The 16,609-nt window shown below is 35.2% G+C and overlaps 3 protein-coding genes and 1 pseudogene across 4 annotated transcripts; 3 read left to right on the forward strand and 1 right to left on the reverse strand.

Annotated features, from left to right (window-relative positions):
• Nucleotides 1-1,199: 1,199 nt before the first annotated feature.
• LOC141690196 (tetraspanin-18-like) lies at nt 1,200-5,034 on the forward strand. The gene is made up of 6 exons (XM_074494879.1): nt 1,200-1,668; nt 2,469-2,568; nt 2,840-2,920; nt 3,001-3,105; nt 3,960-4,148; nt 4,670-5,034. The coding sequence occupies exons 1-6, from the start codon at nt 1,367-1,369 to the stop codon at nt 4,697-4,699; spliced, it is 807 nt and encodes a 268-aa protein (XP_074350980.1). The 5' UTR covers nt 1,200-1,366; the 3' UTR covers nt 4,700-5,034.
• Nucleotides 5,035-6,402: 1,368 nt separating this feature from the next.
• On the reverse strand, nt 6,403-11,838 carry LOC141690195 (uncharacterized). 2 transcript variants are annotated; one of them, XM_074494878.1, is made up of 6 exons: nt 11,458-11,838; nt 10,284-10,370; nt 9,972-10,045; nt 7,875-9,653; nt 7,482-7,620; nt 6,403-7,391 (listed from the first exon to the last, which is right to left on the reverse strand). In XM_074494878.1, the coding sequence occupies exons 2-6, from the start codon at nt 10,354-10,356 to the stop codon at nt 6,673-6,675; spliced, it is 2,784 nt and encodes a 927-aa protein (XP_074350979.1). In that variant the 5' UTR covers nt 10,357-10,370; nt 11,458-11,838; the 3' UTR covers nt 6,403-6,672. The 2 variants fall into 2 exon arrangements, with proteins under 2 accessions (XP_074350979.1, XP_074350978.1); XM_074494877.1 differs by having other exon boundaries at nt 10,284-10,430.
• Nucleotides 11,839-13,632: 1,794 nt separating this feature from the next.
• Nucleotides 13,633-14,578, forward strand: LOC141692788 (photosystem I reaction center subunit IV, chloroplastic-like). The gene is made up of 3 exons (XM_074497727.1): nt 13,633-13,964; nt 14,158-14,223; nt 14,329-14,578. Exons 1-3 carry the CDS (start codon nt 13,719-13,721, stop codon nt 14,428-14,430), a joined length of 414 nt encoding a protein of 137 aa, XP_074353828.1. The 5' UTR covers nt 13,633-13,718; the 3' UTR covers nt 14,431-14,578.
• Nucleotides 14,579-14,703: 125 nt separating this feature from the next.
• Nucleotides 14,704-15,990, forward strand: LOC141691085 (putative indole-3-pyruvate monooxygenase YUCCA8; annotated as a pseudogene).
• Nucleotides 15,991-16,609: the final 619 nt, after the last annotated feature.

Genomic DNA, 16,609 nt, shown 5'->3' on the forward strand with positions numbered 1-16,609 from the left:
TTGGCTTAAAGTTGATGTTAGAAAAAACAAGCCCCCATACTTTTAGAAAAAGATGTTTTTAGCTTTTGTGGGAAGCAAATGCTGATTTCACCATCAAACCTTACCAAAAATATTATTATTTTTAATTTTTTGCATCAAAACATATATATATATATATATATATGTATATATATATTAAAAAAATTACCATACAATCATCTGATTTTTACAACAACACTTTGTTTAGCAGCATTTTTTTCTAACAGCACAACAATTTTTAACAGCAATCTCAAATAGAGCCTAAGTCATAAAAATATAATCTAATCTTAAAATAAATTTGGCCACAAATTAGGTAACTTAAACTAATCCAACAAAATATTAATTTTTTGAGGGGTTAATGCTCCTAAGTACATACTCACCTAAGTTAAACTTAGGTGAGTACAAAACATTTTTAATATAAATACATAATTTTTGTAATTGTAGCACTTGATTAAAAATTATAAATTTTGCTATTAAAATATACTACATACTCGTATAACTCACCTAATTACGTATTTAGGGATATTTTTCTCTTTTTTTAATCAACAACTCGAATAAACCTGGTTAAAAATTATGAATTCACATTTATCATAAATATAAATAATACTTTAAACACATATATATTTACATATTTGTAATTAATAATATTATTTACATACTTCATTGCATAAACAATGAAAGAATATATAGTAAATATATTATATATTTTTGGATAACAATGATAAAACATATTATTCTATAAACATGTTTATTTTTTGCCGAACTTAAATGTTTTCAACGAAATAATTTTTCATAAAATATTCCATATAAATTAATACATTTTTACGATGATCTAGTTGCTAACATATATAGTCTTCAGAATATCTAATAAAACTCGATCCAATTTAAATTAGAATAAAACTCGGCCTGATCCGATCCGGCCCGCAAAAAAGACCCGCCTCGAGAGCCCAAACGGATTTTGACATTTTCAGATAGTCCGGCCCGGCCCGCTCAAAGTCAAAATCCGAAAAATCCGGCTCAATCAAAACCCGGACTTTTTAAGGCCGATCAAACCCGATAGGCCTTTCGTGGATCTCTATTTCAAGCCCAACCCAAACAAAACCAAGCAAAAGAGGATAACTATCAATCACCTATTAATTTATCATCACCATAATTAAAAAAAAAAGAAGGTACTAAATAACAAAAAACCAAAACCACCCAGGCTAAAAAAAGGAAAAAAGCCAACCATGATTACACCACAACACAAGAACATCATGTATCTATACTTGTGAGTTTACAAACCCCCAATTAACACCTCAAAAATCAACAAACAATCCCTAGGGTTTTCAATTTCAATTTCACCCCCAAAATGAGAACCCCTTGTTGCCACTCATTCCTCTCTTTTCTTCTCAAATTCCTCCACTTTCTCCAAACATTCGCCGGAATTTCCCTCATTTTGTACTCTATTTACTTGCTTAATCAATGGAATCACCACCATTCGCCGCCGCACCGCCCTATTCCGGCGCCTTCTCCGTCTAATTTTGATGGTAGAATGGTAAAGTTTGGATCTTTACCGGTTCTTGATCGAGGGGAGCCGTTGAACCTTTTCGGAGAAGGTTTCGAGGTTGATGGTGGAGAGAAATTTAATTCCGTTGAGCTTCCTGCTCCCTGGTATATGATCTTTACTTTGTTTTATGTTGTTTGAATGTGTGTGTGTGTAAAGTTTTGGTTTTGCAATGTTAAATTTTTTTCGTGTTCGATGATTTTGTGGTGGTGATCAATTTATGCAATTTTCTTATGAATTTAGTGTAAATGTAATTTTGAAGTTTTAGGTTTCGAATTTCGGGGTGAATGTTAATGTTTTATTTGGATGAAATGTTGATTTCTATATTAGTTATTTCTTTTGAGTAAGTGATTAGTATAAGATGGTCATAGAACTATATGGAATGTGTTTATGTTACTTTTATTGTGTATATGTATCTTGATGAATCTTTAGGTTTATGAGTGTAGAATTGGATTGTGAATGTAAGTTCTGTTTGAATTTTAATGTTAATTAATGAATATATGTGCATGTGTATGCGTGTGTGTTACTAAAGTTTTAGGTTTCGGAATGCAAAATTGATTTCTGGATGTAAATATTGTGTTAATTTAAGTGTTATATTTGGATGGTATGTTTAGCCCTAAGTCGCTAATTGCTTTTACGTACGTGATTAGTATAATAATATAAGAGTATCGTAGAAGTATATGAAATGTTTTTATGTTGTACTTTGTTTTTTATAAGCCCTAGTTCAGATGGTATATACGATCGTTAAAGCAAGATGTGGGTTTTTGTGGAATGATGTATGAGACATTATTCGTTCTAGAAATAAGGAACATCGTGCTGTCTATTAAGAACCTTAAATCGAATTGTTTGATGCTTGTTGTAATAAATGATTAAGAAAATTGTGTGATGTTTGTGCTTATTGTGGCAGGTTTATATATGCAACTATGGGATTGGGCATTGTGCTGTGTTCTATCTCGTGCATCGGTCATATTGCAGCTGAAGTAATCAATGGATGTTGCCTTTGTTTCGTATCCTTCTAAAATTTCTTGATTATATATATCTGACCTCAATTTTGACGTAATGTTATGAGAAACAATTAATGTAACTTTAGATATTGCTTAGGTATAATGTCTCCACCCTTAAGGCTTACGTGTAAAGGGAAGCTATAGATAGATATTACACGTATGATTTTGTTTGTATCTGTTCGACTGAATTGAAAAGGAAACCCTAGAGTGTCAATTACTGCTTTTAATTACATTTTGTGCTTGTTATAGTTCTCTTTAACCACAAATATCACAGTATACAATATTAGCTGCTGTACTCATTCTGGTCGAAGGGGCCCTGGTAGCATTTATTGCCATTGATCGTAACTGGGAGATGGTACATATTTAATACAATTATAATCTTATATTTATTAGTAGGTCTATTTTCCCTTTGAAAATTCTGTAATTCTTGTGCAGGATATTCCATATGACCCTACTGGAGACGTTGATAACTTCCGTAAATTCATTGAGGACAACGCTGATATTTGTAAGTGGGTTGGTATTGCTGTAGTTATAGTTCAGGTATGCTTTTGTTTATTGTTCACATTTCCTGTTACACTACCCTGTTATATACAGTGAATTCACATTGATGCATGCAAGGACTCAAATTTGTTACTTGAATATTCGAAGAGATATTAGTTAAGATTTGGGAAAGTTTATGCTCATAATTGCTTCATATTGTTGATTCTTTTGACCGTGCATCTTCATTTTACTCTATTATAAATTTGGAATCTATCCCATATTCCCATGTGCAAATGTTAACCAAATTGTCACCTCAAATTTGAAGTTTTACCTGTATTGCGTGAAAAACTATAGAGATACCCGCATAAGTAGTGTAACAAATGTTGGAAGGTTATGACTATTTAATGCTATTCAATGTATAGCTGTTATATGAATCTTTTACAGCAACTACACAGCTTGTAACATACATATAAGTTCAGACATATTCCGTGACCAAAAATCCAAATCTATAGTATTTCATCCATGTAGTAAGTATATAAATGAACAGAAGAGCACAATTTTTTTTAGTAAATTAGACTATAGTAGTAACGAAATCTACAAATAGTTGGACCAACATAGATTTTAATATAGTCGTCGTAGGTAGAGCCATAGATAAACCTGCTACTGCTAATAATCAACCATTAATAGTGAAATTAGTGCATCATCCACTGTTGTACACTTGTACTGCATTCAAATATGGCCCAAGGTTTTATGTTAGCTATTGATATTTATAGCGAATATGGGATATTGAAGGATACATGTTCTGTTAATATGTATGCATTTAAAGAATAAAATTCATATGTTACAGAGTGTACTGTCTAACTAGAAAATACCTTTGTTATATTCATTAGAATTTTTTGTTTTTTGTTTTTAAGGCACTGGCTCTTCTTCTTTCCCTGGTCTTGCGATCCATGGTTTCTACTCGTCCAGTAGGGGACGACATTGAGGGAGATTATGATGTTAGGGTAAGAACCAGGGAACCACTTCTGAATTCACAAGTAGGCCAGGCATCTGGGTCAGTGAAGGGTGATTCTGATATATGGAGCTCAAGAATGCGAGAGAAGGTATCTCATTATATAATCTCTCTGCCTGAAGCAAAGTTTCCATGACTTGATGAGTTTTATGATTTGTTTGTTTTTCTTGTTTATAAATTTTGAAGCTCCTACTAAAAGGATGACTCGATGCTTGCAATATAAAGAAACATAATTGTTTTTTCTACCCAGTTTAGCTACTTGCTTATGTTCCCTTTAGTTTGTGTCTTTATACTATGAATATCCACAGATTGGTCTTGAGTAGAACCAGCAGTCTGAGTATATGTTATATACTATATACTGGATACTCTTACAAATAATCAAGATTTTAATGTCCAAGGAAAGATGCTAAACCTTCTTGTTACTTTTTTGATGACCAAATATTTTATGCATGAAAGCATGAAATTTTTTCGGATGAGTACTGATTTAGCACTGGAACTTGTCTAACCTGGACTTGTTCATATCCTATTGATTGTTTATGATATCATTAACTAATTAAGTCATTACTGTCCTGCATATTGGTCTTAAATCGACTTTGCGTTTTGGTGCTGCAGTATGGGTTGCATGGGGGTGATCCCAAGTAGAGCTTGCGGAATCAGAATGCTGTCTGCGCATGAAACAAAAGCAAGCAGTAAACTGTGGAATACATATCGATGTAGAACAGCTTTGTATAACTGCGCAACCTGTATCATGAGTAGTGACTCTTTTGTTCTCAGTGTCTAAACTTGTGTGAGTGTTGAGACTTCTAGCTGCTTAAGTTTATACTTTCAAAGGATGATAACTTCTGTTCATAACATTACCCCGTACAGTCTGGTCTTTTATCTTTTGTATACAAAGTCTAAATTGTTGTCCCCTTTCTTTTGTGTTTTGTAATTGCAATAAATTGTGTGATTATAGATAAGTATGAGGTTGAGGTTTATTGTGTACATCTAGTTTATGATCTATCCATGGTTTTATCTCTGTTGGCCTGTTAGGAGGAATATTTTATTATATGGTGGTGGGCGGATTGTCCCCGGCAGTCTGGCACCATGTGTTAGCATAATCTGAGTTCAGTAGTGTAAAACAAGTGTGCTTAGTCTATTAATTGTACTGTGTGGTAGCATAATCTCAGTTCAGAAGGGTAGTACAAGTGTGTTTAATTTACTAATCCTCAATCTTCCCGAGTATTACGTCTGACGTCTTATAAAAAAATTATCCCACCCTCCTCCTTTACCCTTATCCATCTAAAAACTAAAAAGAAATAAACTTTGCAGTTTCCATCTGGATGTGGCAGTGACAGGTGAAAATAAACAACGGAGACAGATTACAAGGAGATTATCATGCATGTGCTATTTCTCATATTGTCACTGTCTTTGTGCTGTGTATTCACTTAAGAATGGTTGTCCCATCATCCCAGCTTCATTTTGATAGCCAACATTTGTTGAATTTTTGAGCTTTGGCAAACTCAGAGTACAAAACAAGTCACGGGGTTGTTCCTTTAAGTTTAAACCTTTTCTGATGTGATATTTGATTGTTAGTCAAATATCATAAATTTTATTGATTCTTTCTGCTCAGAATATTCTTTTTGTTTTATTCCCCTGTTAATTTCTAGCTCTCCAAACTTATAATTGCTTTTGATTTGATAACACAAGTCACAAGTTATGTAGTTCTGCTTGGCAGTTTCTTTATGTTTTCTAATGTATTCATGATACCTCCCCGTGGGGGGGTTGTTTGTGGTCGGGTGTGTTCCTTTGGATACTGTGATTAAAGATGGTGATAAATCTGTAACTGTTTTATTATAAAGAGAAGCTCAGAATTTCTATATAAACAATGCCAATGTTAGCTCCATCACGATTTCTTTTAAACGTATCTGGTATGTCTCACTCGGAAGTAGGGTATATGAAAATGAGATATACAAGGTAAAAATAAAGGTTGTTTCTGTAATTCTAAAAGTTTTCGAAGATGTCAGAAACTATAAAATTTCGAATGAGCAAATTAGGGTGTATGCATAATGCATGCCACTGAAAAAACGTCAGAAACCCAATATTCATTATACTGTATTAACCACCGAGTTTGAAGGTTTACTTGAGCTATATCACCCATCTGGACGAGACAGAGGAAGTGATTTTTGAATCTTACCAACTGGAGTTTCTGGTAGGTTCTGCATTAATATGTCTGCACCTACTTCTTCATAAACTCGTTACGAAGACATCAATCTTCCGTGCTCATGATCAATAATGATCTCAACTGCTTGGTTTAAAAGAACGCTACATGCATTACTTCTTTAGTCCTTTTCAAAAGGACACAATCTAATAAATTCCCATTCTGGATATGTATAGACAACCTTAGGAAGCATTTATTGTTTTTGCAGATTTGTTTTTCTACAGGCTTACATTTTTGTATTGCCACACAGAATGCTGCAACTCATCTGCCATGTTAAGCAACAATTTCGAAACATAAATGATTCCAATGGTAACTTGTGCATTTTTTGAAATCTAGTATACATAATACTATTAGAGCAAGTCCAACAGACTAGCCATACCATGTGTCGAAATTAAGATACTAAGAAAAAGCCTCATCACAGTAGAACTATTAATTCTTGCACAGCCTCTTGCACAAGCTCTTCCAGCAAATTGTTTTCGATCTCTTTCCGTAAATCTACTATTTCTATCGTCAAATCTTCAACCCAACCCTTTCCTACTACCTCCTTTTTCACAACTGTCTCCACAAGCAAACTGTTTTCTCCGAAATAACTAGGAACACATCTCAACTCATTAGAAAACCATTCCTCAGTGTTGGCCCATACAATGTCCAACATTGTGGATGACGCATGATCTTGAAGCCTATCATTATACTTGCACCATTTTCCTCTTTTCCCTGTAGCTGACTCGGGCCCAGCTAGATCTTTCAATACAGAATTAACACAATCAAACACGAGCTTTTGGGTTGATCTCCTTTGCCTACGCTTAGTCTCATGCTGTGTCTCTTTGTCATCGAGGTAGCATTGGTCTCTTAATGATGGGTCTAAAGGGCTCTCATGAGAATGCCATCTTGGAAAAAGTGTATCAGGTTCCAACACATCGTTAAAGCCAGCTGCCGATAATAATTTTTGAACTAGGAAAAACCATTCTTGTTTTCCTTTATCTGATCCTACCGCAAACATATTGGATTTCATTGGATATGGAGGGGTCGTTTCTATACAAGAATCATCCCATGAAAGAGTCCGAGCAATGGATCCTATTGGCGGGGATTTGTCAATCAGGTTTGATTTAGTAAGGTGGGAAGAATGCTCCGTTCCTATTTGATGGGAATAAGCAAAGCAAACAAACATGAAGTTGAGGAATAAAGTACAAAAATCTTCAAGAAGGTTAACAGATATTAACTTACCAATTTCCTCTGGCTTTAAATTGTTATAAAACTTAGCTATGCCATGATCATCCTCGTCAAATGTAGGTTCCAAAACTGATATTGGACTTGGTTGCTCCTTGTTCTCGTTAAAATTTTCAATGGATACTGAACATTTAGCCTGCATATTACAGAGAATTCCTGTTATATGACAAAAAAAAATTAAGGACATCAAGAAAAATACAATAAACAATGACAATAGTTTTTTTTCCTAAAAGAAAGAAAAGCATTTACTAAAATATGTCTGCGCATATCTCTTATGGATGACGATAAAAAATTTATTGCTACCTTTGGAAGCAAAGTGACATATTAAGCACTAATTGCAAGATACTATTATGACCAAAGGCACACAGTGAAATCGCATAATTGAGATACCTTAGTAGGACTTGTCGCCAGTTTAGGTTCCATGCTTAACAAATCTGAAGAAGGTGCTTTGCTTGACATTTTTATGTCAGAATCATGTTCAGATGCCGCAATGCTGGGATGACATTCAGTATCAATTACAGAATGTTGGCTTGATTCTTCCTTGCCATTTTTTTTATTTCTTGAGAAAAGCAAACTCGAAACTCTTTCCTTTAATTTAAATTTCGCAGTCCTTTCCTTTTTCACCTCCTTAGTGCTTTCAGTTTTCTCTATATTAGGACCAGAAGCTTCTAGATCAAGTCTCGAACCATAAATAGTAGAAGATACAGGAACAGATTTTGACCTCGAAAAGTTCGTAAAGGCAGCGTCGCATTTATAATTTCCATTTGAATTATTAATTAAGCATGAAGTGGATCCCCTGGCCTCTTGTTTATGACTAGAATCTTCCTCAGGTCCTGGACATTTCTCCGTATCTGAAATAGCGAGCATCTCGCCCAAAGTACTTGAGCTTCTCCGCATATGTCTTTTTTCTTCACAACTTCCACTAGAGGCCATCATGGCCCACCTTTCAGACAGTCGCTTTTTGGCTTCTCGGCAAACCGAAGACTCGGGTGAATAAGATTTACGGCTAATGGACTGAGAATAACGGCTATCAGACCTGCTTTTATGATCCCAAGAATGCCTAGAAGTCTGAGATATAAGTTCAGGATCACTAAGATTTTCCGCGGCATAATCATTTTCCGATTTGTCGAATGAACTATAATCACCGATATAGCCATTGGAAAACACAGAAGAGATCAAGGTCCCATCCCTTCTATGTCCACTGAAATTTTCACACACCTTCCGTGTGACCTCCTTTCCAATTTCACTCCATTCACGTGGACCGTCATTTTCAGGCTCTCCGTGATCATCTGCAGTACCCAATGCACTTGCTAATGAGGAATGTGGCAAAACAACAGTTTTAGTGTCTTGAGACTTTGCAAGACTAGGTTTTAGTACCACTATACGTGTTGTTTGAATATGACTATCCTCAGCTTTACAGTTTGTTGGACTGGAAAATCCGAAAGTCCTTCTGTCCCGGTTACCGACCTGTTCAGTCTGGGAAGTTTTCTTTATTTGAATCTGCTTCAGTGATCCAGCAATTTTGCTACTATCTACCATCTTAGCAGGTCTAAGAACAGTAATACGCTTTGTATTACATGAAGGAGGGAAGGACTGCAAATCGCACAGATGCTGGGAGAACATTGAATTTGGCTCCTGGAGAAATCTGAGGAATAAATCGTTGTTCGAACTTAATACTTCTAATGCATCTTGGAACTGTTTGGTCTGGCGAAGCTTTTCATCCGTGGCAAGAAACTTCAAATCTGTGAATTTCTGACGGATAAGAGCCATCTTTTTCTCGCTTGCACTGCCACTGTACCTTTCTTTTTGAGATGCTTTATCTCTAACACGGTCGTAATGCGACTGCCATATCTCATAAACATCTTTAAAATTATTCTGCTCAGGATATTGACGAATCTCATGTAGTTCTTGTGACTCTAATGACTCATGTCCTTGCTGCCAATAATCCACAGGCACATCAGAATAAGAGAAATTTCTTGAGTGACTTCTTTGTGAAGCTAAATGAGGCTGCTGACATATAACGGCGTCAAGCCCCATTAACCTGGCAACTACATTGGGTGGGGTTTCTGTCGAAATTGTTTCTTTTGACATTTCTTCAGCAATGAGCATCTTTATGGGTGTTCTGATTGATATCTTATTCAAAGAAGTTCTTCCCAGTTCGGATATTATCTGTACATCACAAAACCAACATGACATATTAAGATACCTTGAAGAATATGTGTTAACCTAAGTATCAATAACAAGTACCTGAAAGGATTAAGTTCCTTAACACCACTACCAATTCCTAAAATTTTCCAAAAAGCTGTTTTTAAGTATCTAGCATTTATTCTAATTTATATTTTTTTCCAAGAAGAATTAAACATGTAATTCTCCTAAGAGATCTTGAAATTTTTTAAAAAATCATTAATATCTCATCTGTAGTTCTGATGTTTGTTTGTTCCTACAGTAGATAGTATCGTATTGCAAAAAGATATATACGTAACTTACCTCTTTATCTTCTAAAAGACCCTGGATTGGACTTATTCCTGACACATCTGAACAACTCCTTGACAGGGAGGAACCTGTTCATAGTTTATATGTCATGAGTAAGCACCTATTAACTTTCTTAAAAACAAAAGAAAAAATAACAGAATGTTCAAAACAAAATAAAAATGTCATGGAATTGATCAACTCCTAATCTCCTATAGAGGCAAGAGAGTAAATAATATTTCCTTCCGCATAACAGGTTATGGGGATAGAAGTAAATGCAGAAAAATGAGGATGAAGTTTAAGCCATTATGTGGAATTAATGAAACATACCATTACAATAAGACTTCTCCGTAAGCAGCTGGTTTCCTGGTACGCCTGCAGTCAGATCAAACAGGTTGCCCATTTTACCGAAGCATCCTGGAAAAGGTTCTTCAAATTTGTGAGTTTTGCTATTTTGTATCCCATTCATTGCAATACCTAGATGAACATATCAAAACATTACTCTCAAGATAACTTAGATAGAAGACAAAATGATAGGTGCACTCAGTGGTTAATTTCGCAAAGCAACACATAAAACGTATCCGAATAGTTTCCGAATAAGTAGTTATAGAGAAGTTAATAAACAGATTTCATAATTTCGGATTTAAACTGTAAATATATTCACACTAAGGAAATTATATACAGTGAGATGCGTACTAGTATGTTAGGAGCAAGACGTAGGGGATGTGGATCAATAAATATTAATACCCCCAGAATCAGGTCGAAAAATAAAAGGAGTATTACACTCTCTGAAAATTCTTTCAACTTAAGCTTTATGCATTGGAAATCAGTAATGTTAATACTATTAAACCATTTAACTTGATACATAATGTTGACCAAAAAGAAACTGGATCTTATGAATGTTCGTTTTCTTTCTAAAAGGACTTTTTGTTCAAGAAACAAAGAACACTATGCAAATTTCCCAGATTTACGCTAAGCATAACATATCCAATGCAAAAACTACTCTTTCACTGCATAAAATTTCAAAACATTCACATGAAGCCTCACACTACACAATTGAATAAACCCCGGAGATTTTCGATTTCAAAACACTAAATCATACAAGATCATTAACCAGATTATATGCTTCAAGCAAGACAAATCTCCTTGGTCAGTGAACAATTTTAAAATATTACCACACACAATCACCATGTATAGATAAATCACAGTAAAAGCACAAATAACATCTGAAAATAAATGTGTAATTGTGTGAGGCTTCAATCTTTACTTAACTAATAAAATAAGCTACAATCTTTAACTTGGAACAAGTAAATAAAAAAGTTGAGCAAAAAAACAAAGTTAATCATCATTAAATATTTACAGAAAATAAGTATCAAAGAATCAAATAAAAAAAACTTGACTTACACAGCCACAGGAAATCTAGATATACATCATAGAGAGAGGAAGAGAGAGAGAGAGAGGGAGATGAAGCTATAGGGAGAGGGAGAGGGGGAGAGAGAGAGACCTGGACAATAGCTATAATAGAAGAACAGTGGTAGTTAAGTTGCTGGAAAATGACATTCCGGTGGCAAATGTGGCCGGAGATGAAAAGGGTCAGGAGAGTACAGGAGTACTGACTGACTATTGGCCGGAATAACAGTAGTCTTATGTAATTAATGACTTCTGGTTATGTCTAAAGAGAGAAAAATAGAGTTTATATCTACAGAGAGAGTGTGACTGCGTCAGAGAGAGAGGGAGAGAGAGAGAGAGAGAGTTGTCTGAAGACTGAAGTAAGATTATGAAACAGTTAGATACGAGTTTTGCGGAAGATGTACTCCCTGTTTATGTATTTATGTATGTAAATTTACTGTTTGCTCCCTGTTTACATTTGTTACTCTAATGCTACATCTGATCTACGGAAACCTCCAACCACCACCTCCATTGGCTTATATATACCATTGATAAAAAAATTCCATCACGAAAATGCGATACGAAAAGTTAACATGTAAATTTAGGATTGTGTTCGATTTTCACTTTCATTATACAGACATGATATAAAATTTCATATATAATCATATTTGGTCGATGAATCTTTATTTATTCCATGATTTTGTGCAATGAAAAGGTATGATAGTGGAAGGAATCTGTGAATTTCTTTTCTTCAATTTTATTAGTTCTTTCACAACATTTATTTATTTTGCGGAATATGTAGATTTATTTTTTTCCATTTTATTAGTAGTTCTTTTGGAACATTCATTTTTTAATCGTCTTGATAATGTCTTTATCTTATTGAGTAATTAGTAGTTACATGTTAGAATGCACAATTATTTTGATATCTATATTTATGATACAAGTGATTTTGTTTGTAATTGTAATAGTGGTACACAGTTGGAACAATAGTGATGTTTGCTTGGCAAACCAGAACCATTTAAAGTGTGATGTTGAGGATGTTGCCTATAACAGGAATGTTTTTGGATTAATCTGACCAATAAGTAGCGTGATCACCAACCATTGTTCATATTTTTAGGTGAGTGGTAAATTTTATTACCTACCATATTTGTGTATCTTACAACTCAAAAATAACATGTTAGTGTTGTCATTTTCTTGCGAGAACATGCAGGGGAATCGTAATTATATACGGTGACGAAATCAGGATTACAAATTAGTCGGGATTAAAATTTTATAGATATTTAAGATCTCTTTATTTGGTTAGTCCATGTAGCACACTGCAAACATACTAACTAACAAGAAGTTCAAGATTCAGATTTCAAATCAGACACACAATGTTCTGCTTTGCTGTTATTTTAAGTTTGGGCCTAGACGAGACTACAAAGCAAGGTTCTTGTCTTTGAGCCATTTATAACTTGTAAGCAATTGAGGCCGAGTAATAAGTGTCTAAGCCAAGCCCAACAAGCCCATTAAGAGTTTGAGACCATTAACCATGTGTTAGCCACACGTAGGGCATGGATCGGAAATCCGGTCCGATCCGAAGGTTAATGAAGCGGATATAGATCAATTAAAAAAAAATCCGATCCGATAACGATCCGATCCGATAAGAACCGGATATGGATTTAGGCCGATCCGATCCGTTAATGATCCGATCCGGATAATTTATTATTTATTAAATATATATATATATATATTATAATAAATTATATAAAAAAAATATTCTAAATTGATCACTGTCTGAAAGTTCTGATAATAGATTATAAGTTAGCATATCCAAATGGTACAATAACAACAACGGTGCTTATCAATGGGTTTCATAAAAAGACAAGAAGGCGAAGTAAGAAATTTTATTTGAGTGTGTAATCCTTTTCTGAATAAGAAATTGATATCTGGATAACGAGAAATATAAAAGTTATCTACTTTCTCATCATCTTTTTGCAGGAAAGCAGATTCATGGATTTATATAAGAAATTATGTTTGTATTTTATTTTTTTAAATATAAACGGATCGGATCCGTTATCTACAGAAGGGCTATGTTCATGATTTGAAATACTACCAAAATATTGAAAACTATAAAATATATGAGTGGTTGTATGAAAACTAGATTAGCACTAGACAAAACAAACAGGGAAGATGACAACATTATCCAGATGAATAGGATATGATATAACATATGGCAACATTTTATTGGCTAGTGTAAATATGTAACAGATCATTTTTTTTGCCAAGAAACAAGAAAAAGATATTGGTTCAATAACAATTCATTGGTGTTTATTATTTTAATTATTCATCCATTTCATTATTCTTCACCCTGCAAAGAAAATATAGAATTTGATAATGGCTAGCTGCAGTATGGCATCAGCTGCTTGTGGTTTTTTAGTAACACCAAGTGTTACAAATCCCAACACTTCTACTAAGATGATGTTTAACTTACCCTGTACTTCTAGAAAGTTCCCTTCTGGCAGGCTGGTTGTCAGGGCTTCTGAGGAGGCTGCTCCGGCCGCGCCACCAGCAGATACCATGGAAGAAGCTCCTACTCCGGTTGCCAAGCCTCCGCCTATTGGACCCAAGAGAGGATCCACAGTAAGTGTGGCATGTTTTTTAATTAAATTTACGACTTATTTAATTAGTTCGTTTGGAATCAGTAACGTTGTAACCTAGTGGATACCTCACACTTATTTTAGTAGCTTGTTAACAAGATGTTGAAAGTCCGGGCACTGCACGTGTGTTATGACATGCATGAGTTCTGAGTTTTTGTTAATGTGGAATTGGACAGGTGAAGATTCTTAGGAAGGAATCTTACTGGTACAAAGGCACTGGTTCAGTTGTAGCTGTTGATCAGGTCATTTGCTACTCTCAAGTCATTGCTTGCACTTTCTACAGTCAATTAAGTTGAACTCAATATAGTTAAATGTTGAGTGGATTTTAATGTTTTTTTGACTTGCAGGACCCCAAAACTCGGTACCCTGTTGTTGTGAGGTTCAAGAAAGTGAATTATGCAGGTGTATCAACAAACAACTATGCATTGGATGAGATTGAAGAATGTTGATGCTTATGCTTTTGTTGTAATTGATATTTCATATTTGTTTCAAGCTTCTCTAAGATTGTGTATCATACCTGTTCTACTAGTGCATTCCTAATGTTAATGTTAAAGACATTTATTAGGTGTATATTATAAATCTAGTTTTAAGCCCCGAGTCCTCGGTGCAAGGTCATGTTGGTTACACCTTGCTAGTTAATTTTTGGTTTCAGATAGACCTAGCACTTATAATAACTGTGCTATCGCAAATCAAGTCAATACAATTTCTAGGTGAGATTTCAAATGGGTTCAGGGGGGGTACCACAACATAGTAGCCAATTCTATTAGAGGGGCAAAATTTTTGAAGGCCTCATAGGGCATCTTGTAACTCAGGGCCGACCCTATAGTAGGCGACGAATCCCGAGATGTGAAGTAAGATCACACAGTAGAAGAACAGAGTGAATGGCATCAACAGGGGAGGGGCGGCATGCTCTACGGTTCGGAGCAAACAAATAAATTGTAAAATATTAAAAAACGATAAATATTTAAATATCAGAGTAACTGCAAGTGTTGTTTCCTATAAAACTCACACTTCACTATGTCTAGAAAGCAGTAAAAATGTTTATTGTTATCTTTTGCGAGAGCGCAAGTATATCTGTAAAAATTTCATGCAATCTCAGATACCTCTCTACATATATACTCGACTCAACCTGAACTAGTCCTTATTTTCTACAGATTAGTATGTTGGTAACCTTCTTTGGATCAAACGACTTCCTTGTTTATCGGTGAGTCTGGATTCACAGACCACCCATAGTTAGATTGGATCATCGGGACTAGCCGTAGGAACATGCCTTAAAGAACAAGGAATACTATTTGTTGCCCTGGAAAGAGCTGACTCCATAGCTTCTTTGTGGCAAAAATGCACCTCTGATCCCTTAAAGCTTCACCTTCCAAAGCAATTATTTCAGCTTCCTAAGTTCCCATTCTCCGAACACTAACCTGAATACCCAACAAAGAAACAGTTCACCGATTATCTTGAAATATATACAAGAGACTTTGATATCAATCCACCGTTCAACGAGTGCACTCAATCAGCTTAGTATGATGACTGATGAGGTTTGTCGCCTGGGGCGAATCAAGACTGTTTCTGCATGTGGTTCTATATATCGCTCTGAGGTTGAGTACATCATTCAACGGCTTGTTGTGGAAACTGGAGAAAATGCAGAGTGGTTGTGCCTGATATCTAAGGATTACAAGCGTTCGGAGGAGAGGTTATCAATGCTTGTGAATATAAATCTAGTGAAAAATATAGTGGGAAAAAAGGTTCTAATTGTGAGGTGTGGAAATTCAGGCATGGAAGTCTCCCTTGATCTTTGCAGCCAGAATCCCAAACTATCAATGGTGTTCCTAAGCTCCATTATTAGCCATCAATGTCAAGAAACAGATGTGTTCTTTAGCTTTTGAACCTGGGGAACACAAAATACTATATGATTAGACTTTGATCTAAATATATATCCAATTCAAGATGTTAGAGACAGGGAGCTGAAGAGTATGTTATTATATGTTTACTCATCAATGATGAATGGTGACTTACCGAGCTTAAACTACCATTGATAGATTAGCATTGTGGTCGCATAAAATCAAATGAGACTTCCATGCCTGAATTTCCACACCCCACAACCAGGACCATTTTTCCCCCTGTATTTTTCACCAGACTTATATTCCTAAGCATGTATAACATCTCCTCAGAACTCTTACAATCCTCCTATATCCGGCACAACTTGCTATGTCACTCGGCAATTTCTCCAGTTGCCACAGCAAGCTATTGAAATATGAACTCAAACTCAGAGCGGAGAGAACCACATGTGGGAACAGTCTTGATCAGCCATAGAAGACAAACGTCCACATAATCCTGAGTAGGTACACTCGTTCAACTGTGGGTTGATATCGAAGTGTCTTGCTTATGCTTCGAGATAATCAATGAACTGCTTCTTTTTTGGGCATTCAGGATAGTATTTAGAGAATGGAAACTTATGGAGTTGACACAATTACTTTGGAAGGTGAAGCTTTAATTAATCATAGGTGCGTTTTTGCCACAAAGAAGCTATGCAGTCGATCGACTCTTTCAAAGACATACAACAAAGAACATTCCTTGTTCTTAAAGGCATGCTCCCACGGCTAGTCCTGATGGTCCAGCCACACCGACGAG

Source organism: Apium graveolens, chromosome 10, assembly GCF_009905375.1.
Source record: "Apium graveolens cultivar Ventura chromosome 10, ASM990537v1, whole genome shotgun sequence".
Classification (NCBI taxonomy): Eukaryota; Viridiplantae; Streptophyta; class Magnoliopsida; order Apiales; family Apiaceae; genus Apium; species Apium graveolens.